At 59.5% G+C, this 26534-nt stretch overlaps 2 protein-coding genes across 2 annotated transcripts; both read right to left on the reverse strand.

Moving 5' to 3' along the window:
* Positions 1 to 3000: 3000 nt before the first annotated feature.
* LOC308051179 (kallikrein-14-like) lies at positions 3001 to 10434 on the reverse strand (the record flags this gene model as incomplete). The annotated part of the gene is made up of 5 exons (XM_080361529.1): positions 3001 to 3153; positions 4491 to 4627; positions 6098 to 6351; positions 8820 to 8886; positions 10389 to 10434. The coding sequence occupies 5 exons, from the start codon at positions 10432 to 10434 to the stop codon at positions 3001 to 3003; spliced, it is 657 nt and encodes a 218-aa protein (XP_080217655.1).
* Positions 10435 to 16251: 5817 nt separating this feature from the next.
* On the reverse strand, positions 16252 to 23268 carry LOC308051180 (trypsin-like; the record flags this gene model as incomplete). Its single annotated transcript, XM_080361530.1, has 5 exons — positions 16252 to 16404; positions 17753 to 17889; positions 20094 to 20359; positions 22713 to 22866; positions 23256 to 23268. The coding sequence occupies 5 exons, from the start codon at positions 23266 to 23268 to the stop codon at positions 16252 to 16254; spliced, it is 723 nt and encodes a 240-aa protein (XP_080217656.1).
* Positions 23269 to 26534: the final 3266 nt, after the last annotated feature.

The raw sequence follows: 26534 nt of genomic DNA on the forward strand, positions 1-26534 counted from the left end.
TGTTGACCTTGGTTGGCCATTGGTTGGTCGAGTTGGTTGGTTGGTCCAGTTGACGTTGGTTGGCCATTGGCTGGCCAAGTTGACGTTGGTTGGTCATTGGCTGGCCAAGTTGACAGTGGTTGGCCATTGGCTGGCCAAGTTGACCTTGGTTGGCCATTGGTTGGTCAAGTTGACCTTGGTTGGCCGCTGATTGGCCGTTGGCTGGCCAAGCTGATGTTGGTTGGCCATTGGTTGGTCAAGTTGGCGTTGGTTGGCCAAGTTGATGTTGGTTGGCCCTTGGTTGGTCAAGTTGACTGTTGGTTGGTCAAGTTGACCTTGGTTGATGTTGATTGGTCAAGTTGACCTTAGTTGCCCATTGATTGGGTTGTTCTTGTGTCATGGTGACCATTGGTGCTTGGTTGGTGGCCCAGACATGGGATTGGTCACCAGGGTGGGGGGTTGGACCTGGATTGGCCCGTCCGAGGGCTGGTCAAGACCGGGCTTGTCCATTGGTGGTTGAGTTGGAGCAGATCTGGATTGGCCTCTTCTGATTGGCCTGGTCTGAGTAGATCAAGACATTCTGGTGGCTGATTGGTCCAATCATTGAGTAGATCAAGACCTTCTGGTGGCCAATTGGTCCAATCATTGAGTAGATCAAGACCTGGTGACCAATTGGTCCAATCATTGAGTAGATCAAGACCTTCTGGTGGCCGATTGGTCCAATCATTGAGTAGATCAAGACCCTATGGCCAATCATTGAGTAGATCAAGACCTTCTGGTGGCCGGTTGGTCCAATCATTGAGTAGATCAAGACCCGATGGCCAATCATTGAGTAGATCAAGACCTTCTGGTGGCCGGTTGGTCCAATCATTGAGTAGATCAAGACCTTCTGGTGACTGATTGGTCCAATCATTGAGTAGATCAAGACCTTCTGGTGGCTGATTGGTCCAATCATTGAGTAGATCAAGACCTGGTGTCTGATTGGTCCAGTCATTGAGTAGACCAAGACCCAATGGCCAATCACTGAGTAGATCAGGGCCGTCTGCTCTCCCATTGGCCAACCGTTGGCTTGGCCTCTTCCAGTTGACTCCCCATTGGCCGTTGCCACCAACGGCCACCTTGACCCCCCCCCACCCCGAGTTGTCCCCTCCCCCCTCTCAGGGCTCCACCCATGGGTGTCGGTCACCCCATGTCCCCCCCTATGGCCCCGCCCACCCTTAGGGGCGGGGCCTGACACCATCACACTCCCATTGGTGGCCGCAACCATGGGTGTCAACGTTCAGGTCACCGCCCCCCCGATGTCACCCCCTCCCCAATTGGGGGGTCCCTGTCCCCCCCTTATCCACGGCTCAATAAAGACGTGATTGGTAGAACCTCCCGCCATATCTGGGGGGGCTTTGGCCACCACCATGCGCTGGGACGGACAGACGGACGGACAGACCCCGGGTTGCTTTTGCTGCTGCTTTATTGGCCCCACCCCCCAGAGTGCAAAGCCACGCCCCCCCCCTGTGACGTCACGGCCGTGTCACCCAATCAGTGGTGGCCCAGATCTTGGTGGCCTCATCATAGACTTTGGTGGCCAAGATCCATGGTCCATGGTGGCCAAGATCCATGGTCCATGGTGGCCCAGACCCATGTCCTTGTGTCCATGGTCATAGTCCATGGTGGCCAAGATCCATGGTCCATGGTGGCCCAGATCTTCTGGCCATAGTCATAGACTTTGGTGACCAAGATCCATGGTCTATGGTGGCCAAGGTCCATGGTCCATGGTGGCCCAGACCCTTGTCCTTGTGTCCATGGTCATAGTCCATGGTGGCCAAGATCTTCTATCCATAGTCATAGACTTTGGTGGCCAAGATCCATGGTCCATGGTGGCCAAGACCCTTGTCCTTGTGTCCATGGTCATAGTCCATGGTGGCCAAGATCTCTCTGTCCATGTCATAGACTTTGGTGGCCAAGATCCATGGTCTGGTGGCCCAGACCCTTGTCCTTGTGTCCATAGTCCATGGTGGCCAAGATCCATGGTCTATGGTGGCCAAGACCCTTGTCCTTGTGTCCATGGTCATAGTCCATGGTGGCCAAGATCTCTCTGGTCATAGTCATAGACTTTGGTGGCCAAGATCCATGGTCCATGGTGGCCAAGACCTTTGTCCTTAGTCATAGTCCATGGTGACCAAGATCCATGGTCCGTGGTGGCCCAGATCTTCTATCCATAGTCATAGACTTTGGTGGCCAAGATCCAAGGTCCATGGTGGCCAAGACCTTTGTCCTATGTGTCCATGGTCATAGTCCATGGTGGCCAAGATCTCTCTGGCCATAGTCATAGACTTTGGTGGCCAAGATCCATGGTCCATGGTGGGCAGACCTTTGTCCTTGTGTCCATAGTCATAGTCCATGGTGGCCAAGGTCCATGGTCTATGGTGGCCAAGACCCTTGTCCTTGTGTCCATGGTCATAGTCCATGGTGGCCAAGATCTCTCTGGCCATAGTCATAGACTTTGGTGGCCCAGGTCCATGGTCTGGTGGCCCAGACCCTTGTCCTTGTGTCCATAGTCCATGGTGGCCAAGATCCATGGTCTGTGGTGGCCAAGACCCTTGTCCTTGTGTCCATGGTCATAGTCCATGGTGGCCAAGATCTCTCTGTCCATGTCATAGACTTTGGTGACCAAGATCCATGGTCTATGGTGGCCAAGACCTTTGTCCTTAGTCATAGTCCATGGTGACCAAGATCGATGGTCCATGGTGGCCAAGATCCATGGTCCATGGTGGCCCAGATCTTCTATCCATAGTCATAGACTTTGGTGGCCAAGATCCATGGTCTGGTGGCCCAGCCCCTTGTCCTTGTGTCCATAGTCATAGTCCATGGTGACCAAGCTCCATGGTGACCCAGATCTTGGTCTTCATGTCCTCATTGTCCCTGGTGACCCAACCCCATGTCCCCACCCCCATAACAACCCAACCCTTTGTCTCCCCGCCCCCTCCCCCATGGTAGCCCCGCCCCCCCCATCCCCATTGGTGGCCCCTAATTGGCCCTCATGGTCCTCTCGATCCAGCCCACGTAGTCGCAGACGCGCGTGTAGACGCCGGGGTGGCCGGGGAGGGCGCAGGTCTGCAGCCCCCAGGACACGATGCCCTGCAGGGTCCCATTGCACGACAGGGGACCCCCCGAGTCGCCCTGTGGGGGGGGACACAAAGTTGGGGACCCCCCGAGGGTTGGGGGACACGTGGGGGTGATGTTGAGCCATTGGGGGAGAAGGTTCTTGGGCTGGAGGACACGTGGGGATGGGGGGACACCAAGAGATCTTGAGTTGGGGGGACACCAAGAGACCTTGAGTTGGGGGGACATGTAGATATGGGGGGACACATAGATTTTGGGGGGTCCTTTGGGTGGGAATGGGGGGTCACAACATTGGGGGGTCTTGAGAACTTGAGGTTCCTCTTGGGCCAACCATGGAGGCTCCTTGGTCATGGTGGGGTGACCAAGAGACCTTGAGTTGGGGGGACACGTAGATATGGGGGGGACACATAGATTTGGGGGGGACATGTAGATTTGGGGGGGTCCTTGGGGTGGGAATGGGGGGGAAATAAGATTGGGGGGTCTTGAGAACTTGAGGTTCCTCTTGGGCCAACCATGGAGGCTCCTTGGTCATGGTGGGGTGACCATGGGGAGTCTTGGGGGTACATGGGTGGGGATTTGGGGTCCCCCCTGGGTTACTTTGTGGGTCTCACTCTATGGGGGGGACACAATGTTGGGGACCCCCCAATGTGGGGCTGGGGGACACATGGGGGTGACGTTGAGCCATTGGGGGAGAAGGTTCTTGGGCTGGAGGACACGTGGGGATGGGGGGACACCAAGAGACCTTGAGTTGGGGGGACATGTAGATATGGGGGGGACACATAGATTTGGGGGGGGACATGTAGATTTGGGGGGGACACGTAGATTTGGGGGGGTCCTTGGGGTGGGAATGGGGGGGAAACAACATTGGGGGGGTCTTGAGAACTTGAGGTTCCTCTTGGGCCAACCATGGAGGCTCCTTGGTCATGGTGGGGTGACCATGGGGAGTCTTGGGGGTACATGGGTTGGGATTTGGGGTCCCCCCTGGGTTACTTTGTGGGTCTCACTCTATGGGGGGGACACAAAGTTGGGGACCCCCCCGAGGGCTGGGGGACATGTGGGGGTGACGTTGAGCCATTGGGGGAGAAGGTTCTTGGATGGAGGACACGTGGGGATGGGGGGACACCAAGAGACCTTGAGTTGGGGGGACACCAAGAGACCTTGAGTTGGGGGGACACATAGATATGGGGAGGACATGTAGATTTGGGGGGGACACGTAGATTTGGGGGGTCCTTAGGGTGGGAATGGGGTGGTCACAACATTGGGTGGGTCTTGAGAACTTGAGGTTCCTCTCGGGCCAACGCTCCTTGTTTGTGGTGGGAATGGGGGGACTTGGGGGGGGGGTCCCTTTTGTCAGGGTAGATTTGGGGGTGTGGGGGGGTGGGATTTGGGGTTACCTGGCAGGTGTCGGTGCGCTGGTCGCCCGCCCCGGCGCAGAGCATCTGGGGGGTGACACGTTGGGGGTACGCGCGCCGACATTCGGCTTCCGAAACCACCGTGACGTAGGCGCAGATCAGGTGACGGGGGAGGGTCACTGGGTGGGGGGGGGGGAGAAGGTAGGGGGAGGGGTTTAGGGTGGCCGCGACACCCCCCGGGGGGCTGCCGGGGTCATCCTGACCTTAGTCATAGGTTACTCATAGGTTACTCATGGGTTACTCATGGGTTACTCATAGGTTACTCACAGCTTAAACGTCAGTTATTTGGAGGTTATAGATCACCCGGTTACTTGTGGGTTAATCTCGGCTACTATAGGTTGGTTTAATATTAGTATGGACTTACTATGGCTTTACTATGGGGTCAACTACAGCTTGGGTTACTATTAATGGGTCAAGGGCTCACCTTGGGGGCTGGTGATGGTCCCCCAGTCTACTATGGGGTTACTATGGTGATAGTATGGGGTTACTACAGGTATCCTATGTGGTCAAGGGCTCAACTTGGGGGCTGGTGATGGTTCCCCAGTCTACTATGGGGTTACTACAGGTTTACTACAGGTTCACTATGGGTCGCAGGGCTCACCTTGGGGGCTCCTGAGGTCCCCAGCCTACTATGGGGTTACTATGGTGATACTATGGGGTTACTACAGGTATCCTATGGGTCGCAGGGCTCACCTTGGGGGCTGGTGACAGTCCCCCAGCCTACTATGTGGTTAGTAGAGGTTTACTATGGGGTTACTATGGTGATACTATGGGGTTACTACAGATATCCTATGGGTCGCAGGACTCACCTTGGGGGCTGGTGACAGTTCCCCAGCCTACTATGGGGTTAGTAGAGGTTTACTATGGGGTTACTATGGTGACAGTATGGGGTTACTATGGTGATACTATGGGGTTACTACAGGTATCCTATGTGGTCAAGGGCTCACCTTGGGGGCTGGTGACGGTCCCCCAGTCTACTATGGGTTTACTACAGGATTACTACGAGGTTACTACAGGTTCACTATGGGTCGCAGGGCTCACCTTGGGGGCTGGTGACAGTTGCCCAGCCTACTATGGGGTTACTACGAAGTTACTCCAGGTCCCCTATGGGTCGCGGGGCTCACCTTGGGGGCTGGTGATGGTCCCCAGCCTACTATGGGTTACTACAGGTTTACTAAGGAGTTACTACAGGTTTACTACGGAGTTACTCCAGGTCCCTATGGGTCACAGGGCTCACCTTGGGGGCTGGTGAGGTCCCCCAGCCTGCTTTGGGGTTACTACAGGTATACTAAGGGGTTACTACAGGTTTACTATGGGGTTACTACAGGTCCCTATGGGTCACAGGGCTCACCTTGGGGGCTGGTGAGGTCCCCAGCCTACTATGGGGTTACTACAGGTTTACTAAGGGGTTACTACAGGTTTACTATGGGGTTACTACAGGTCCCTATGGGTCGCAGGGCTCACCTTGGGGGCTGGTGATGGTCCCCAGCCTACTATGGGGTTACTACAGGTTTACTATGAGGTTACTACAGGTTTACTACAGGTTTACTATGGGGTTACTACAGGTCCCTATGGGTCGCAGGGCTCACCTTGGGGGCTGGTGACGGTCCCCCAGCCCGACACGAGGCAGATGGCACCGGGGGGGGCGCAGGAGCGGGGGAGGGGGAGGGGCCGCACGGCGCGTCCCAGCTGCGCCGGCCGGTCCAGTCTGACCAATAGGAGGTCGTGTTGCAGGGTGGAGGGGTCGTAGGCCGGGTGGGGGATGGTGAGCGCCCCCCGGCGCTCCTGCTCCGTCCCCTCGCGCCGCTGAAGGTCGCTCTCCCCAAGGCGAAGGCGCAGCCCTCTGAGGGGACATGGGGACAATGGGGACAGTGGGGACACTAGGGGATGTGGGGATATGGGGGGACATAGGGAGATGTGGGGACATTGGGGGATATGGGGAGAGTGGGGGACATGGGGACTTTGGGGGGATATGGGGACATGGGGAGAGTGGGGGACATGGGGAGAGTGGGGGGCATGGGGGGACATGGGGACACAGAGGGGGATATGGGGACAATGGGGGGATATGGGGACAATGGGGAACAATGGGGGACATGGGGGGACATGGGGACGTTGGGGGATGTGGGGACATTGGGGGACATGGGGGGATGTGGGGACATTGGGGGATATGGGGAGAGTGGGGGACATGGGGACTTTGGGGGGATATGGGGACATGGGGAGAGTGGGGGACATGGGGACAGTGGGGGGATGTGGGGAGAGTGGGGGGACATGGGGACAATGGGGGGGATATGGGGACAATGGGGGACGTGGGGAGAGTGGGGAATATGGGGACAGTGGGGGATGTGGGGTGAGTGGGGAACATGGGGACAGTGGGGGACATGGGGACAGTGGGGGACAGTGGGAGATGGGGGGACATGGGGAGAGTGGGGGACATGGAGGGACATGGGGACAATGGGGGACAGTGGGAGACATGGGGAGAGTGGGGGACACGGGGACACTGGAGGATGTGGGGACAATGGGGGACATGGGGGGACATGGGGACGTTGGGGGATGTGGGGACATTGGGGGACATGGGGGGATGTGGGGACATTGGGGGAGATGTGGGGATATGGGGGGACATGGAGACATTGGGGGGGATGTGGGGAGAGTGGGGGACATGGGGACAGTGAGGGATGTGGGGACAGTGGGAGATGGGGGGACATGGGGACAGTGGGGGGACATGAGGACAGTGGGGGACATGGGGACATTGTGGGGGACATGGGGGGATGTGGGGACATTGGGGGATGTGGGGATATGGGGGGACATGGGGAGAGTGGGGGACATGGGAACAGTGGGGGGGATATGGGGTGGAGAGGGGGTTGGGGACATGGGGACATTGTGGGGGACATGGGGACAGTGGGGGGTGGGGGGACATGGGGGGATGTGGGGACATTGTCCCCCCCCAGTTTTCCCATCCCCACACTGTGTCCCCATGGGGTGTCCCCACGGTGTCCCCATCCCCACACTGTGTCCCCATGGGGTGTCCCCATGGTGTCCCCATCCCCACACTGTGTCCCCATGGGGTCCCCCCCAGTTTCCCCATCCCCATGAATGTCCCCATGGGGTGTCCCCACAGTGTCCCCATGGTGTCCCCATCCGCACGTTGTGTCCCCATGGGGTGTCCCTATGATGTCCCCATCCCCACACTGTGTCCCTATGGGGTGTCCCCATGGTGTCCCCATGAGGTGTCCCCATGGGGTCCCCCCCAGTTTCCCCATCCCCATGAATGTCCCCATGTGGTGTCCCCCTGCTGTCCCCATGGTGTCCCCATCCCCACGCTGTGTCCCCATGGGGTGTCCCCGTGGTGTCCCCATGGTGTCCCCATCCCCATGAGTGTCCCCATGGGGTGTCCCCATAGTGTCCCCATGGTGTTCCCACAGTGTCCCCATCCCCACACTGTGTCCCCATGGGTGTCCCCATGGTATCCCCATCCCCATGGGGTGTCCCCACTGTGTCCCCACGGTGTCCCCATCCCCACACTGTGTCCCCATGGGGTATCCCCAGTGTCCCCATCCCCACAGTGTCCCCATGGGGTGTCCCCATGGTGTCCCCATGGTGTCCCCATCCCCAGAGTGTCCCCATGGTGTCCCCATCCCCATGGGGTGTCCCCACTGTGTCCCCATGGTGTCTCCATCCCCACACTGTGTCCCCATGGGGTGTCCCCATGGTGTCCCCATCTCCACTCTGTGTCCCCATGGGGTGTCCCCACAGTGTCCCCATCCCCACACTGTGTCCCCATGGGGTCCCCCCCAGTTTCCCCATCCCCACATTGTGTCCCCATGGTGTTCCCCCCAGTGTCCCCATCCCCACACTGTGTCCCTATGGGGTGTCCCCATGGTGTCCCCATGGTGTCCCCATCCCCACACTGTGTCCCCATGGGATGACCCCAGTGTCCCCATCCCCACACTGTGTCCCCATGGGGTGTCCCCAGTGTCCCCATCCCCACAGTGTCCCCATGGGGTGTCCGTCAGTGTCCCCTTGGTGTTCCCATGGTGTCCCCATCCCCACACTGTATCCCTATGGGATCTCCCCCAGTTTCCCCATCCCCATGAATGTCCCCATGTGGTGTCCCCCTGCTGTCCCCACAGTGTCCCCATCCCCACGGGGTGTCCCCAGGGCTGTCCCCCCATTGTCCCCCCGTTGTCCCCCGTTGTCCCCACCTGCGGTTGCAGTGTGCGGCCGACAGCACCCAGGTGTCGCTGATCAGGACCCCCCCCGCAGCGCACGGGCGCGTAGATGAACACCTGCCAGGGCTGGGACAGGGGGACGCACGGGTACCCCCCGATGATGCGGTCGTCGTCACCCAGGACACCGTGGGGGACCTGGGCACAGCAGACACCTGGGGGGACATGGGACATGGGGACAGGGGGACATGGGATATGGGACATGGACGTGGGACATGAGGACAGGGGGATATGGGATATGGGGACATGGGATATGGGATATGGGGATATGGACATGGGATATGGGGATATGGGGATATGGGATATGGGACATGGGATATGGGATATGGGATATGGGACATGGGACATTGGACATGGGACATGGACATGGGATATGGGGACATGGGATATGGGATATGGGGTATGGGAAATGGGGACATGGGGATATGGGGACATGGGGATATGGGACATGGGACGTGGGACATGGGATATGGGATATGGGGTATGGGATATGGGATATAGGATATGGGGATATGGGGACATGGAGATATGGGGATATGGGGTTATGGGGATATGGGGATATGGACATGGGGACATGGGATATGGGATATGGGGATATGGGGATATGGGACATGGGGTATGGGGACATGGGATATGGGGACATGGGGATATAGGGATATGGGGACATGGGGACATGGAATATAGGATATGGGATATGGGACATGGACATGGGGACAGGGGGACATGGGGATATGGGGACATGGGATATGGGATATGGGGTATGGGACACGGGGTATGAGGACATGCGATATGGGATATGGGGACATGGGGACATGGGATATGGGACTTGGGGATATGGGGACATGGGACATGGGGTATGGGATATGGGATATAGGATATTGGGATATGGGATATAGGATATGGGGATATGGGATATGGGAACATGGGGACATGGGATATGGGACTTGGGGATATGGGGTATGGGATATGGGACATGGGATATGGGGATATGGGGACATGGGATATGGGGACATGGGATATGGGACTTGGGGACATGGGGATATGGGATATGGGACATGGGGTATGGGACATGGGGACATGGGATATGGGATATCGGGATATGGGGACAGGGGGATATGGGACATGGGATATGGGACATGGACATGAGGACAGGGGGACATGGGGATATGGAGACATGGGACATGGGATATGGGGACATGGGATATGGGACTTGGGGATATGGGGATATGGGGATATGGGGACATGGGGACATGGGATATGGGGACATGGGGATATGGGACATGGGATATGGGACATGGGATATGGGATATGGGGACATGGGATATGGGATATGGGATATGGGGTATGGGACATGGGATATGGGATATGGGGTATGGGATATGGGATATAGGATATGGGGATATGGGATATGGACATGGGGACATGGGATATGGGATATGGGATATGGGATATATGGGGACATGGGATATGGGATAAGTGATATGGGATATGGGACATAGGGACATGGGGATATGGGGACATGGGATATGGGGACAGGGGGATATGGGGACAGGGGGATATGGGGACATGGGGGGACATGGGGATATGGGGACAGGGGGACATAGGGACATGGGGACAGGGGGATATGGGGACATGAGGGGATATGTGTCCCACGTACCCGCCAGCAGCAGCAGCAGCAGCAGCGTGTGGGGCAGCAGCTCCATGGCCTGGGGGGGACACGATGGGTGTCCTGGTGTCCCACTTCCTTCCTTCCTTCCTCCCTTCCTTCCCACTTCCATCCTCCTTCCTTCCTCCCTTCCTCCCTTCCCACTTTTCTTCCTCCTTCCATCCCATTCCCTTCCTCCCTCTTTCCTCCTTCCTTCCTCCTTCCTCCCCCTAGACTTCCATCCTTACTTCCCCTTCCATCCTCCTCCTTGGCCCCTTCCTTCTCCTTCCCTTCCTTCTCTCCCCTTTCTATCCCTTTTCCATCCCTCCTTCCTTCCTCCTCTCCCACTTCCGTCCTCGTTACTTCCCTTCCCTTCCCTTCCCTTCCCTTCCCTTCCCTTCCCTTCCCATTTCCCCCCCCTTCCCTTCCCTTCCTCCTTCCTATTTCCCTCCCTTCCCTTCCTCCTCCTCTTCTTCTTCCACCCCCTTCCCTTCCTCTTCCTCTTCCTATTCCCCCCTTCCTTTCCTCCTCCTCTTCTTCTTCCACCCCCTTCCCTTCCTCCTTCCCTTCCTATTTCCACCCCCTTCCCTTCCTCCTCCTTTCCCTATTTCCTTCCCTTCCCTTCTTCCTTCTCTTCTTATTTCCACCCCTTTCCCTTCCTCTTTCTCTTCCTATTTCCACCCCCTTCCCTTCCTCCTCCTTTCCCTATTTCCTTCCCTTCCCTTCTTCCTTCTCTTCTTATTTCCACCCCTTTCCCTTCCTCTTTCTCTTCCTATTTCCACCCCCTTCCCTTCCTCCTCCTTTCCCTATTTCCTTCCCTTCCCTTCCTCCTTCTCTCCCTATTTCCTTCCCTTCCTCCTCCTTTCCCTATTTACCCCCCTTCCTTTCCTCCTCCTCTTCTTCTTCCACGCCCTTTCCCTTCCTCTTCCCCTTCCTATTTCCACCCCCTTCCTTTCCTCCTCCTTTCCCTGTTTCCTTCCCTTCCCTTCCCTTCCCTTCCCTTCCCTTCCCTTCCCTTCCCTTCCCTTCCCTTCCCTTCCCTTCCCTTCCCTTCCCTTCCCTTCCCTTCCCTTCCCTTCCCTTCCCTTCCTTTCCCTTCCCTTCCCTTCCCTTCCCCCTTCTCTTCCTATTTCCACCCCTTTTCCCTTCCCCCTTCTCTTCCTATTTCCACCCCTTTTCCCTTCTTCTTTCTCTTCCTATTTCCACCCCTTCCCTTCCTCTTCCTCTTCCTATTTCCACCCCCTTCCCTTCCTCCCTCCTCCCTATTTCCTTCTGTTCCTTCTTCTCTTCCTATTTCCTTCCCTTCCTCCTTCTCTTCCTCTTCCACCCCCTTCCCTTCCTCCTCCTTTCCCTATTTCCTTCCCTTCCCTTCCCTTCCTATTTCCACTTTCCACCCCTTTTCCCTTCCCCCTTCTCTTCCTATTTCCACCCCTTTTCCCTTCTTCCTTCTCTTCCTATTTCCACCCCTTTCCCTTCCTCTTTCTCTTCCTCTTCCACACCCTTTCCCTTCCTCCTCCTCTCCCTATTTCCTTCCCTTCCCTTCCCCCTTCTCTTCCTATTTCCACCCCTTTCCTTTCCTCTTCCTCTTCCTATTCCCACCCCCTTCCCTTCCTCCTCCTCTCCCCCTTCCCTTCCCTTCCCTTTCTCCTTCTCTTCCTATTTCCTTCCCTTCCTCCTCTCCCTATTTCCTTCCCTTCTCTTCCTCCTTCTCTTCCTATTTCCACCCCTTTCCCTTCCTCTTTCTCTTCCTATTTCCACCCCCTTCCCTTCCTCCCTCCTCCCTATTTCCTTCCCTTCCTCCTTCTCTCCCTATTTCCTTCCCTTCCTCCTCTCCCTATTTCCTTCCCTTCCCTTCCCCCTTCTCTTCCTATTTCCACCCCTTTCCCTTCCTCTTCCTCTTCCTATTCCCACCCCCTTCCCTTCCTCCTCCTCTCCCTATTTCCTTCCCTTCCTCCTTCTCTTCCTCTTCCACCCCCTTCCCTTCCTCCTCCTCTCCCTATTTCCTTCCCTTCCTCCTCCTCTCCCCATTTCCTCCTCTTCCTCCTCCCATTTCCTCCCCCACCGCGTGTCCCCCGTGTCCCCTCCCATGTCCCCCTGTCCCCCGTGTCCCCCATGTCCCCATGTCCCCCCATGTCCCCCCGTGTCACCTCCCGTGTCCCCACGTCTCGTCGCAGCCTCCGGGTGCCCACGGGTGGCGCTGGGTGGGGTGGGGGGGGGGGGGTGGGGTGGGGTGTGGGTTTGTCACCGAGTGGGAGGGGCCAGATCACGTGGTCCCGCCCCTGCCATAGGGGAGGGGCCAGGGATGGGGGAAGGGGAGTCCCAGGGGACCCAGGCGTCCGGGACCTGCACCCCCCATGTCCCTCCCAATAACCCAAGGGGACCCAGGCGTCTGGGTCACCCCCATATCCCCCCAATAACCCCAGGGGACCCAGGTGTCCGGGTACCCCCCATATTCCCCCAATAACCCCAAGAGACCCAGGCGTCCGGGTACCCCATGTCCCCCCAATAACCCCAAGGGACCCAGGCGTCCAGGCCCCCCTATGTCCCCCCAATAACCCCAGGGGACCCAGGCGTCCGGGCCCCCCATATTCCCCCAATAACCCCAGGGGACCCAGGCGTCCAAGCCCCCTATGTCCCCCCAATAACCCCAGAGGACCCAGGCGTCCGGGCCCCCTATGTCCCCCCAATAACTCCAAGGGACCCAGGCGTCCGAGCCCCCTTTGCCCCCCCAATAACCCCACAGGACCCAGGCGTCCGGGCCCACTATGTCCCCCCAATAACCCCTAGGGACCCAGGCGTCCGGGCCCCCTATGTCCCCCCAATAACCCCAGGGGATCCAGGCGTCCGGGCCCCCCATGTCCCCCCAATAACCCCAGAGGACCCAGGCGTCCGAGCCCCCCATGTCCCCCCAATAACCCCAGGGGACTCAGGCGTCCGGGCCCCCTATGTCCCCCCAATAACCCCAGGGGACCCAGGCGTCCAGGCCCCCTATGTCCCCCCAATAACCCCAGGGGACCCAGGCGTCCGAGCCCCCTATGTCCCCCCAATAACCCCAGGGGACCCAGGCGTCCGGGCCCCCTATGTCCCCCCAATAACCCCAAGGGACCCAGGCGTCTGGGTACCCCCCATGTCCCCCCAATAACCCCAGGGGACCCAGGCGTCCGGGCCCCCCATGTCCCCCCAATAACCTCAGGGGACCCAGGCGTCCGAGCCCCCTATGTCTCCCCAATAACCCCAGAGGACCCAGGCGTCCGAGCCCCCTATGTCCCCCAATAACCCCAAGGGACCCAGGCATCCGAGCCCCTCTATGTCCCCCCAATAACCCCAGGGGACCCAGGCGTCCGGGCCCCCCAGTTGCTCCCAGTTCCCCCCATACCAGCTCTCAAGATGTCCCAGTTCACCCGGGCCGGGATGGGGGAGGAGGCGATTCCCGGACGCCTGGGTTCCCTGCCAGCGCCCCGGGGCGGATCGGGGCGTTCGTGGGTGCCAGGACGCCTGGGTCCCCTCCCGACGCGGCTTTACCGAAGCTCCACGGTGGCCTCCCTGGCCCCCGGGCCTCAGTTTCCCTCTGGCCTCGTTATCTGCCCTAATTACCCCCTAACGAAGCCGGGGCGGGGCCATCATTGGCCCCGTTGACTCAACACATTCCCCCCCATTTGCTGACTCAGCGCATTTTCGCTCCCGTTTGGCCCCATTTGCCCCCACACGAGGTTCTGGAGATGCTGGGGGGGTTTATTGGAGTGGGAGGGGGATCTAGGGGGGGTTGGGGGTCAAAATGGGGGATGGGATGACCATGGGGGCATCTACAGGGGGTCAACATGATGATGGTGGGGTCTATGGTGGAGTGGTCCATCATGGTGGGGTCAATGGTGGGTTCAGTCTATCATGGTGAGGTCTATGGTGGGTTCGATCCATCATAGTGGGGTCTATGGTGGGGTTGGTCCATCATGGTGGGGTCAACCCAACCATGGTGGGGTCAATCTTGTCAATGGTGGGGTTGGTCCATCATGGTGGCATCTATGGTGGGGTTGGTCCATCATGGTGGGGTCTATAGTGGGTTGGTCCATCGTGGTGGGGTCTATGGTGGGTTCAGTCTATCATGGTGAGGTCTATGGTGGGTTCGGTCCATCATAGTGGGGTCTATGGTGGGTTGGTCCATCATGGTGGGGTCTATGGTAGGGTTGGTCCATCATGGTGGGGTCTATGGTGGGCTTGATCCATCATGGTGGGGTCAGCCCAACCATGATGGAGTCAGTCTTGTCAATGGTGGGTTCAGTCCATCATGGTGGGGTCAATGGTGGGCTTGGTCCATCATAGTGGGGTCTATGGTGGGGTTGGTCCACCATGATGGGTCCATGGTTGGGTTGGTGGTTTCATGGTTGGTTTGGTGCGTCCATGATTGGGTTGATGGTTCTCTGGCAGAGTTGATGGGTCCATGGCTGGGTTGGAGGGTCCATGGTTGGGTTGGTGGGTTCGTGGTTGGGTTGGCGGGTCCATGGTTGGGTTGGTGGGTTCATGGTTGGGTTGGTGGGTCCATGATTGGGTTGATGGGTTCATGGTTGGGTTGGTGGGTTCCTGGTTGGGTTGGTGAGTCCATGGTTGGGTTGGTGGGTTCCTGGTTGGGTTGATGGGTCCATGGTTGGGTTGATGGGTCCATGATTGGGTTGGTGGGTTCATGGTTGGGTTGGCAGGTTCATGGTGGAATTGACGGGTCTATGGTTGGGTTGATGGGTTCATTGTGGGATTAATGGGTCCATGGTTGGGTTGGTGGGTCCATGGTGGGGTTGGCGGGTTCATGGTTGGGTTGGCGGGTCCATGGTTGGGTTAGTGGGTCCATGGTTGGGTTGGTGGGTTCATGGTTGGTTTGGTGGATCAATGGTTGGGTTGGTGGGTCTATGGTTAGGTTGATGGGTCGATGGTGGGGTCTGTGGGTCCGTGGTTGGGTTGGTGGGTCCATGGTTGTGTTGGTGGGTCCATGGTTGGGTTGGGGGGGTCCATGGTTGGGTTGGCGGGTCCATGGTTGGGTTGGTGGGTTCATGGTTGGTTTGGTGGATCAATGGTTGGGTTGGTGGGTCAATGGTTAGGTTGATGGGTCCATGGTTGGGTTGGCGGGTTCATGGTTGGGTTGACGGGTTCATGGTTGGGTTGGTGGGTCCATGGTTGGGTTGGCGGGTTCATGATTGGGTTGGTGGGTCCATGGTTGGTTTGATGGGTCCATGGTTAGGTTGATGGGTCCATGGTTGGGTTGGCGGGTTCATGGTTGGGTTGGTGGGTCCATGGTTGGGTTGGCGGGTCCATGGTTGGGTTGGCGGGTTCATGGTTAGGGTGATGGGTCCATGGTTGGGTTGGCGGGTTCATGGTTGGGTTGACGGGTTCATGGTTGGGTTGGTGGGTCCATGGTTGGGTTGGTGGGTTCATGGTTGGGTTGGTGGGTCCATGGTTGGGTTGGTGGGTCCATGGTTAGGTTGATGGGTCCATGGTTGGGTTGGCGGGTTCATGGTTGGGTTGGTGGGTCCATGGTTGGGTTGATGGGTCCATGGTTGGGTTGACGGGTTCATGGTTGGGTTGGTGGGTCCATGGTTGGGTTGGCGGGTCCATCATCGGGTTGGCAGGTCCATGGTTGGGTTGATGGGTTCATGGTTGGGTTGGTGGGTCCATGGTTCGGTTGGTGGGTCCATGGCTGGGTTGGTAGGTCCATGGTGGGGTTGGTGGGTCCATGGTTGGGTTGGTGGGTCCATGGTTGGGTTGATGGTTCTCTGGCAGGGTTGATGGGTTCATGGTTGGGTTGGTGGGTCCATGACTGGGTTGGTGGGTCCATGGTTGTGTTGGTGGGTCCATGGCTGGGTTGGGGGGTCCATGGCTGCCTGAGGAGGTCTCAGGTGTCCCCAATGGTCTCCAAGATCCAGGGCAGGTAGCTGTAGACCTGGCTGTAGACCCCCGGCCTCCCCGCCTGCCCGCAGGGGTGGTCGCCCCAGGACACGATGCCCTGCAGGACCCCGTCACACACCAGAGGTCCCCCCGAGTCACCCTGGGGACAAAAGGAACCGTGACAGGACCTTGGTCACAGACCTTGGCCAGGGAGGGGACACCGGGGAGGGGACACGTGGCCACCGGTGGGGACGGCTGCCCCTGAGACCTGGGGACAGCGAGGTGACCAGGGTGGGGTGCAGGGGCTGAAGAGGGGTGACCATGGGACGTGGTGATTGGACATGGGGACGTGGTGATGGGACATGGGGACATGATGATGCGACATTGGGACATGGTGATGGGACATGGAGATGTGAAGATGGGACATGGTGATAGGACATGGGGATGTGGTGATGGGACATGGGGATGTGAAGATGGGACATGGGGACATGGTGATGGGACATGGGGACATGATGATGGGACATGGAGATTTGGTGATGGGACATGGAGATGTGGTGATGAGACATGGAGATGTGAAGATGGGACATGGGGACATGGTGATGGGACATGGGGACATGGTGATGGGACATGGAGATGTGGCTGTAGAACATGGTGAGGGGACATGGGGACATGGGGACATGGGGACATGGTGACGGGACATGGGAACTTAAAGATGGGACATGGGAACATGGTGATGGAACATGGAAATGAGACATGGGGACACGGGGATGTGATGGGACATGGGGATGGGACATGGGGATGTGAAGATGGGACATGGGGACATGGTGATGGGACATGGGGACATGGTGATGGGACATGGGAACATGGTGATGGAACATGGAGATGGGACATGGGGACACGGGGATGTGATGGGACATGGGGATGTGGTGATGGGACATTGGGACATGGTGATGGGACATGGAGATGTGGTGATGGGACATGGGAACATGGTGATGGGACATGGGGATGTGGCTGTAGAACATGGTGAGGGGACATGGGGACATGGGGATATGGTGATGGGACATGGGGACATGGTGATGGGACATGGAGACATGGTGATGGGACATGGGGATATGGTGATGGGACATTGGGACGTGGTGATGGGACATGGGGACGTGGTGATGGGACATGGAGATGTGGTGATGGGACATGGAGATGTGAAGATGGGACATGGGGACATGGTGATGGGACATGGGGACATGGTGATGGGACATGGGGACAAGGTGATGGGACATGGAGATGTCGTGATGGGACATGGAGATGTGAAGATGAGACAGGGGGACATGGTGATGGGACATGGGGACATGGTGATGGGACATGGGAACATGGTGAGCGGACATGGAGATGTGGTGATGGGCCATGGAGCCATGGGAACATGGTGATGGGCCATGGGGACATGGGGACGTGGTGATGGGACATGGAGATGTGGTGATGGGACATGGAGATGTGGTGATGGGACATGGCGGTACCTGGCAGGAGTCCTTGCCGCCCCCATCGGCGCCGGCGCACAGCATGTCCCCGGTGACCTTGGTGCCATAGGCCGTCTGGCAGGCGGTGTCACTCACCACGGTGACGTTCACGCACTGGGGGGTGTCGGGGTAGGACTCTGGGGACACACGTGGACAGCCGGGGTCAGGGACCATGGAGATGCCACCACCCAACCCAAGGCAGGTTGAGGTGACCATCCCTTGGTCACTTGTGCCCATTGACCATGGAGATACCACCACCCAACCCAAGGCAGGTTGAGTGACCATCCCTTGGTCACCTGTCCCCATTGACCATGGAGATGCCACCACCCAACCCAAGGCAGGTTGAAATGAATGTCCCTTGGTCACACGTGCCCCATTGACCATGGAGACGCCACCACCCAACCCAAGGCAGGTTGAGGTGACCATCCCTTGGTCACCTGTGCCCATTGACCATGGAGATGCCACCAGCCAACCCAAGGCAGGTTGAGTTGACCATCCCTTGGTCCCCTGTGCCCATTGACCATGGAGATGCCACCAGCCAACCCAAGGCAGGTTGAGGTGACCATCCCTTAGTCACACGTGTCCCATTGACCATGGAGATGCCACCACCCAACCCAAGGGAGGTTGAGGTGACCATCCCTTGGTCACACGTGTCCCATTGACCATGGAGATGCCACCACCCAACCCAAGGAAGCTTGAGGTCACCATGAAGATGCCACCACCCAACCCAAGGCAGTTGAGGTGACCATCCCTTGGTCACCTGTGCCCATTGACCATGGAGATGCCACCACCCAACCCAAGGCACGTTGAGGTGACCATCCCTTGGTCACACGTGTCCCTTGACCATGGAGATGCCACCACTCAACCCAAGGCACAGTGAGGTGACCATCCCTTGGTCACACGTGTCCCTTGACCATGGAGGTGCCACCACCCAACCCAAGGCAGGTTGAGTTGACCAACCCTTGGTCACATGTGTCCCATTGACCATGGAGATGCCACCATCCAACCCAAGGCAGGTTGAGGTGACCATCCCTTGGTCCCCTGTGCCCATTGACCATGGAGATGCCACCAGCCAACCCAAGGGAGGTTGAGGTGACCATCCCTTGGTCACACGTGTCCCATTGACCATGGAGATGCCACCACCCAACCCAAGGAAGCTTGAGGTCACCATGAAGATGCCACCACCCAACCCAAGGCAGTTGAGGTGACCATCCCTTGGTCACCTGTGCCCATTGACCATGGAGATGCCACCACCCAACCCAAGGGAGGTTGAGGTGACCATCCCTTGGTCACACGTGTCCCATTGACCATGGAGATGCCACCACCCAACCCAAGGAAGCTTGAGGTCACCATGAAGATGCCACCACCCAACCCAAGGCAGTTGAGGTGACCATCCCTTGGTCACCTGTGCCCATTGACCATGGAGATGCCACCACCCAACCCAAGGCAGGTTGAGTTGACCATCCCTTGATCACACGTGTCCCATTGACCATGGAGATGCCACCACCCAACCCAAGGCAGTTGGGGTGACCATCCCTTGGTCACACGTGCCCCATTGACCATGGAGATGCCACCACCCAACCCAAGGCAGGTTGAAGTGACCATGCCTTGGTCACCTGTGCCCATTGACCATGGAGATGCCACCAGCCAACCCAAGGCAGTTGGGGTGACCAACCCTTGGTCACACGTGTCCCATTGACCATGGAGATGCCACCAGCCAACCCAAGGCAGGTTGAGGTGACCATCCCATATTAACTTGTGCCCATTGACCATGGAGATGCCACCACCCAACCCAAGGCAGGTTGAGTGACCATCCCTTGGTCACATGTGTCCCATTGACCATGGAGATGCCACCAGCCAACCCAAGGCAGGTTGAAGTGACCATGCCTTAGTCACCTGTGCCCATTGACCATGGAGATGCCACCACCCAACCCAAGGCAGGTTGAAGTGACCATCCCTTAGTCACACGTGTCCCATTGACCATGGAGATGCCACCACCCAACCCAAGGCAGGTTGAGGTGACCATCCCTTGGTCACATGTGTCCCATTGACCATGGAGATGCCACCACCCAACCCAAGGTAGGTTGAGTGACCATCCATTGATCACACGTGCCCCATTGACCATGGAGATGCCACCACCCAACCCAAGGCAGTTGGGGTGACCATCCATTGATCACACGTGCCCCATTGACCATGGAGATGCCACCACCCAACCCAAGCCACACTGAGTGTCCATTGACCATGGAGATGCCACCACCCACCCCAACGTCCATCAAGCTCTCCATCCCCAAACCCCTGCAGAGATACCACCACCCTCCCCGAACGCCTGGGTCCCGCGTACCCTGCGGACTGGTGGTCGTCCCCCAGCCCATGACGGTGCAGTTGTCCCCGGTGGCCGGGGGTCCCTGGGGGAGCCGCAGGGGTTGGACAAAGGAGGTGACATGGAACGACGGCTCCACCCGCAGCAGCATCAGGTCGTGGGCGTAGGAGTTGTCACCATCCAGGGCATCGAAGCCGGGGTGGACCACGATGTCCACGGCCGTGGCGAACTGCTCATGGCCCGTAGAGGTGGCCAGGTCGTGCTCCCCGGCGCGCACCTGGATGTGGCTGGGGGACAGGGGACACCCGTGGGGTGGGGGACGTGGGGACGGGGGTGGGGGACATGGGGGAGGTGGCCATGAGGGTGGGGGGTGAAGGTGGGGGAGGGAAGGGTGGGGGTGGGCGTGGGGGTGGGGACAAAGGGATGTGGGTATGGAGGGGTGGGGACAAGAGGGGTGGGACAAGAGGGATGGGGACACAAGGGACATGGTCATAGAGAGATGGGGACATGAGGGACATGGCCATGGTGAGATGGGGACATGAGGGACATGGCCATGGAGAGATGGGGACATGAGGGATGGGGACATGAGGGAGGTGGTCATGGAGAGATGGGGACAAGAGGGACATGGCCATGGAGGGATGGGGACACGAGGGCCATGGAGGGATGTGGACAAGAGGGATGGGGACAAGAGGGATGGGGACAAGAGGGACGTGGCCATGGAGGGATGGGGACATGAGTGATGGGGACATGAGGGATAGGGACATGAGGGATGGGGACAAGAGGGACATGGTCATGGAGGGATGGGGAGAAGAGGGACATGGTCATAGAGAGATGGGAACAAGAGGGACACAGTCATGCAAGGATGGGGACAAGAGGAATGGGGACAAGAGGGACATGGCCATGGAGGGATGAGGACATGAGGGATGGAGACAAATGGGACATGGCCATGGAGGGATGGGGACAAGAGGGATGGGGACATGAAGGACATGGCCATGGAGGGACGGGGACAAGAGGGACATGGTCATGGAGAGATGAGGACATGAGAGATGGGGACAAGAGGGACATGGCCATGGAGAGATGGAGACAAGAGGGAGATGGTCATTGAGAGATGGGGACAAGAGGGATGGGGACAAGAGGGACATGGCCATGGAGGGATGGGGACAAGAGTGATGGGGACATTAGGGATGGGGACAAGAGGGACATGGCCATGGAGTGATGGGGACAAGAGGGATGGGGACAAGAGAGATGAGGACATTAGGGATGGGGACAAGAGGGATGGGGACAAGAGGGACATGGCCATGGAGAGATGGGGACATGAGGGAGATGGCCATGGAGGGATGGGGACATGAGGGATGGGGACAAGAGGGACATGGCCATGGAGGGATGGGGACAAGGGGGATGGGGACAAGAGGGACATGGTCATGGAGAGATGGGGACAAGAGGGACATGGTCATGGAGGGATGGGGACATGAAGGACATGGCCATGGAGAGATGGAGACATGAGGGATGGGGACAAGAGGGACATGGCCATGGAGGGATGAGGACAAGAGGGAGATGGTCATGGAGAGATGGTGACAAGAGGGAGATGGCTATGGAGGGATGGGGACATGAGGGATGGGGACATGAGGGACGTGGTCATGGAGGGATAGGGACAAGAGGGACACAAGGGATGGGGACATGGGGGCACGGCCGTGGCAGGTGTGGCACTGTCATGGTGACCCAGTTTCTCTTTCCAGTGCCCGTCACAGTTCCTCCCAGTTCCTCCCAGTGCCCCCAGTGCCCGTCCCATTGTCCCCATTGACCCCATTGCCCTCATTGCCCCCATTGCCCCCATTGTCCCCATTGACCCCAATGTCACCATTGCCCCCAATATCCCCATTGTCTCCATTGCCCCCAATGTCCCCATTGTCCCCATCGCACCCATTGCCCCCAATGCCCCCAATGCCCCCAATGCCCCCATCGCCCCCACTGTCCCATTGCCCCCAATGTCCCCATTGTCCCATTGCCCCCATTGTCCCCATTGCCCCCATTGCCCACATTGTCCCCAGTGCCCCCAGTGCCCCCATCACACCCACCACCCCCATTGCACCCATTGTCCCCATCGTCCCCATTGCCCCCAATGTCCCCATTGCCCTCAGTGCCCCGATTGCCCCCAATGTCTCCATTGCTCCCAATGTCTCCATTGCCCCCATTGTCCCCACTGTCCCCAATACCCCCATTGCCCCCATCGCCCCCATTGTCCCCAATGTCCCCATTGCCCCTAATGTCCCCATTGCCCTCAATGCCCCAATTGCCCCCAATGTCTCCAATGTCCCCATTGCCCCCATTGTCCCAAATGCCCCCATTGTTCCCATCGCCACCATTGCCCCCATTGCCCCCATTGCCCCCACTGCACCCATTGCCCCTATCACCCCCATTGTCCCCAATGCCCCCATTGTCCCAATCGCCCCAATGTCCCCATTGCCCCCAATGTCCCTATTGCCCCCAATGTCCCCATTGTCCCCATTGCCCCCAATGCCCTCAGTGCCCCAATTGCCCCCATCACCCCCATTGCCCTTATTGCCCCCACCACCCCCATTGCCTCCATTGCCCCCATCGCTCCCATTGCCCCCATATACCCCATAGCCCCCATTTCCCCACCTGGTCCTGCAGTGGGCGGCGCTGAGCACCCACTGGGTGTTGATCAGGGCCCCCCCGCACTGGTGCTGGTCGAACTGGAACAGCAGCACCAGCCCAGGGTGCCCAAGGGGGGGACATGTGGTGCCCCCAATGATCCGCTCGCCCCACGGCTGCCCTGGGGGGCACGGGGAGGTGGGGGTCATGGGAGACCCCCCCCATGTCCACAGGGACCCCCCTATACCCACATTGGGGACCCCCCTGTACACCCATTCCCACCCCATAGCACTCACAGGGACCCCCTCATATACCCATAGACCCTCCCCCCCCCATACACCCATTGAGGACCCCCATGTACCCCCATTTCCACCCAATAGCATGCACAGGGACCCCCATATCCCTATAGACACTCCCCATACCCACCTTGGGGACCCCCCTGTAACCCCATTCCCACCCCATAGCACCCACAGGGACCCTCCCCCATCTCCCCATAAACCCATCTATACCCACATTGGGGACCCCCCTGTACCCCATCCGCGCCCCATAGCGCCCCCCAAGTCCCCTCACCGGGGGTCACCATTGCCAGAAGGAGGAGGAGGAGGGGGCCGAGGCCGCGCTGTGGGGCCATGATGGGGGTCACTATGGGGCGGGGGGGGTGGGTGGCCCCGCTTATCAAGGCTCTTCGTTAATTATTAACTCGTTAACCGTCCCCCCCCGTGTTTGTTTCGTGACTTTAAACAGCAGGTGGCACATTCACACCCCACCCCCCAACTTATGATGTGGGGCTGGGGAAGTGGGGCCTGGACGCCTGGGTCCCTTTGGGTGGCTGTGGGGCTGGGGAAGGGGGACCCGGACACCTGGGTCCCTTAGAGTGGGTGTGGGGCTGGGGAAATGGGGCCCGGACACCTGGGTCCCTTTGGGTGGCTGTGGGGCTGGGGAAGGGGGACCCGGACGCCTGGGTCCCTTTTGGTGGCTGTGGGGCTGGGGAAGGGGAACCCAGACGCCTGGGTCCCTTTGGGTGGTTGTGGGGCTGGGGAAGTGGGGCCCGGACGCCTGGGTCCCTTTGGGTGGGTGTGGGGCTGGGGAAGGGGAACCCGGACGCCTGGGTCCCTTTGGGTGGGTGTGGGGCTGGGGAAGTGGGATCCGGACGCCTGGGTCCCTTTGGGTGACTGTGGGCTGGGGAAGTGGGGCCCGGACACCTGGGTCCCTTAGGGTGGGTGTGGGGCTGGGGAAGGGGGGCCTGGACGCCTGGGTCCCTTTGGGTGGCTGTGGGCTGGGGAAGTGGGGCCTGGACGCCTGGGTCCCTTAGGGTGGGTGTGGGGCTGAGGAAGTGGGACCCGGACGCCTGGGTCCCTTTGGGTGGGTGTGGGGCTGGGGAAGTGGGGCCCAGATGCCTGGGTCCCTTTGGGTGGGTGTGGGGCTGGGGAAGAGGGACCCGGACACCTGGGTCCCTTAGGGTGGGTGTGGGGCTGGGGAAGTGGGGCCCGGACGCCTGGGTCCCTTTTGGTGGCTGTGGGGCTGGGGAAGGGGAACTCGGAGTCCTGGGTCCCTTTGGGTGGTTGTGGGGCTGGGGAAGTGGGCCCGGACGCCTGGGTCCCTTTGGGTGGCTGTGGGCTGGGGAAGTGGGGCCCGGACACCTGGGTCCCTTTGGGTGGGTGTGGGGCTGGGGAAGTGGGGCCTGGACGCCTGGGTCCCTTAGGGTGGCTGGGGGGCTGGGGAAGTGGGGCCCGGATGCCTGGGTCCCTTTGGGTGGCTGTGGGGCTGGGGAAGTGGGGCCTGGACGCCTGGGTCCCTTAGGGTGGGTGTGGGGCTGTGGAAGGGGGGCCTGGACGCCTGGGTCCCTTTGGGTGGGTGTGGGGCTGGGGAAGTGGGACCCGGATGCCTGGGTCCCTTAGGGTGGCTGTGGGGCTGGGGAAGGGGGACCCGGACACCTGGGTCCCTTAGGGTGGGTGTGGGGCTGGGGAAATGGTGCCCGGACACCTGGGTCCCTTTGGGTGGCTGTGGGGCTGGGGAAGGGGGACCCGGACACCTGGGTCCCTTTTGGTGGCTGTGGGGCTGGGGAAGGGGAACCCGGACGCCTGGGTCCCTTTGGGTGGGTGTGGGGCTGGGGAAGTGGGCCCGGATGCCTGGGTCCCTTTGGGTGGCTGTGGGCTGGGGAAGTGGGGCCCGGACACCTGGGTCCCTTTGGGTGGGTGTGGGGCTGAGGAAGGGGGGCCTGGACGCTTGGGTCCCTTTGGGTGGCTGTGGGCTGGGGAAGTGGGGCCCGGACGCCTGGGTCCCTTTGGGTGGGTGTGGGGCTGGGGAAGGGGGGCCTGGACGCCTGGGTCCCTTTGGGTGGCTGGGGGGCTGAGGAAGTGGGGCCCGGACGCCTGGGTCCCTTTGGGTGGGTGTGGGGCTGGGGAAGAGGGGCCTGGACGCCTGGGTCCCTTTGGGTGGGTGTGGGGCTGGGGAAGGGGAACCCGGACGCCTGGGTCCCTTTGGGTGGGTGTGGGGCTGGGGAAGTGGGACCCGGACGCCTGGGTCCCTTTGGGTGGCTGTGGGCTGGGGAAGTGGGGCCCGGACACCTGGGTCCCTTTGGGTGGGTGTGGGGCTGGGGAAGTGGGACCCGGATGCCTGGGTCCCTTAGGGTGGCTGTGGGGCTGGGAAAGGGGGACCCGGACACCTGGGTCCCTTAGGGTGGGTGTGGGGCTGGGGAAGGGGGGCCTGGACGCCTGGGTCCCTTTAGGTGGGTGTGGGGCTGGGGAAGTGGGGCCCGGATGCCTGGGTCCCTTTGGGTGGGTGTGGGGCTGGGGAAGAGGGGCCCGGACGTCTGGGTCCCTTAGAGTGGCTGTGGGGCTGGGGAAGGGGGACCCGGACGCCTGGGTCCCCTACAGCATCTATGGGGTGAAGTGGGTTCTTTACAGTATCTATGGGGTGACGTGGGGCAGCCCGGGACGCCTGGGTCCCCCATGGTATCTATCGGGTGCCGTGGGGCAGTGCCCCGCCCCCTCCCGCCCCATTCCTGTGGGATTAAGCAAATCCCCACGCGGCAGCACAGCAGCCACGCCCTGGGCGTGGGTCACGTGACCCCGAGGGCGTTAACGCTAATTACAGCCCTAACGCTAATTACACCCCTAACGATCCTCAAGAGGATCGGGCCCCTGGCGGCTGATTGGGGCAGGGACCCTGGGGTTGGAAGCCACGCCCAATGGGGGGCGGGACATGGGGGGGGTGGGTCCCGCCCCCTTTTGGCAGTGAGACCCAAAATGTGGGGAGGGGGCGGGACTTGGGAAGCGTCCAACCAATGACCTTCCTTGGGTTGGCCAACAGTCATTGGTTGGATGACCTTCATGGGATTGAGTGACCCTCATTGGCCGACTCTTGTTGAGTTGGCCAACGGTCATTGGTTGGGTGACCTTCATGGGATTGGGTGACCCTTATTGGCCAACTCTTGTTGGGTTGGCCAACCGTCATTGGTTGGGTGACCTTCATGGGATTGGGTGACCTTTATTGGCCAACTCTTGTTGGGTTGGCCAATCGTCATTGGTTGGGTGACCCTCATGGGATTGGATGACCCTTATTGGCCAACTCTTGTTGGGTTGGCCAACCGTCATTGGTTGGGTGACCTTCATGGGATTGGGTGACCCTTATTGGTCAGCTCTTGTTGGGTTGGCCAATGGTCATTGGTTGGGTGACCCTCATGGGATTGGGTGACCCTTATTGGCCAACTCTTGTTGGGTTGGCCAATCGTCATTGGTTGGGTGACCTTCATGGGATTGGGTGACCCTTATTGGTCAGCTCTTGTTGGGTTGGCCAACCGTCATTGGTTGGGTGACCATGGTGTCAACCAACCTTCTTGGCTAGACC

The sequence above is a fragment of the Nesoenas mayeri genome (assembly GCF_963082525.1).
Source record: "Nesoenas mayeri genome assembly, chromosome: 33".
In the NCBI taxonomy this organism is placed as follows: Eukaryota; Metazoa; Chordata; class Aves; order Columbiformes; family Columbidae; genus Nesoenas; species Nesoenas mayeri.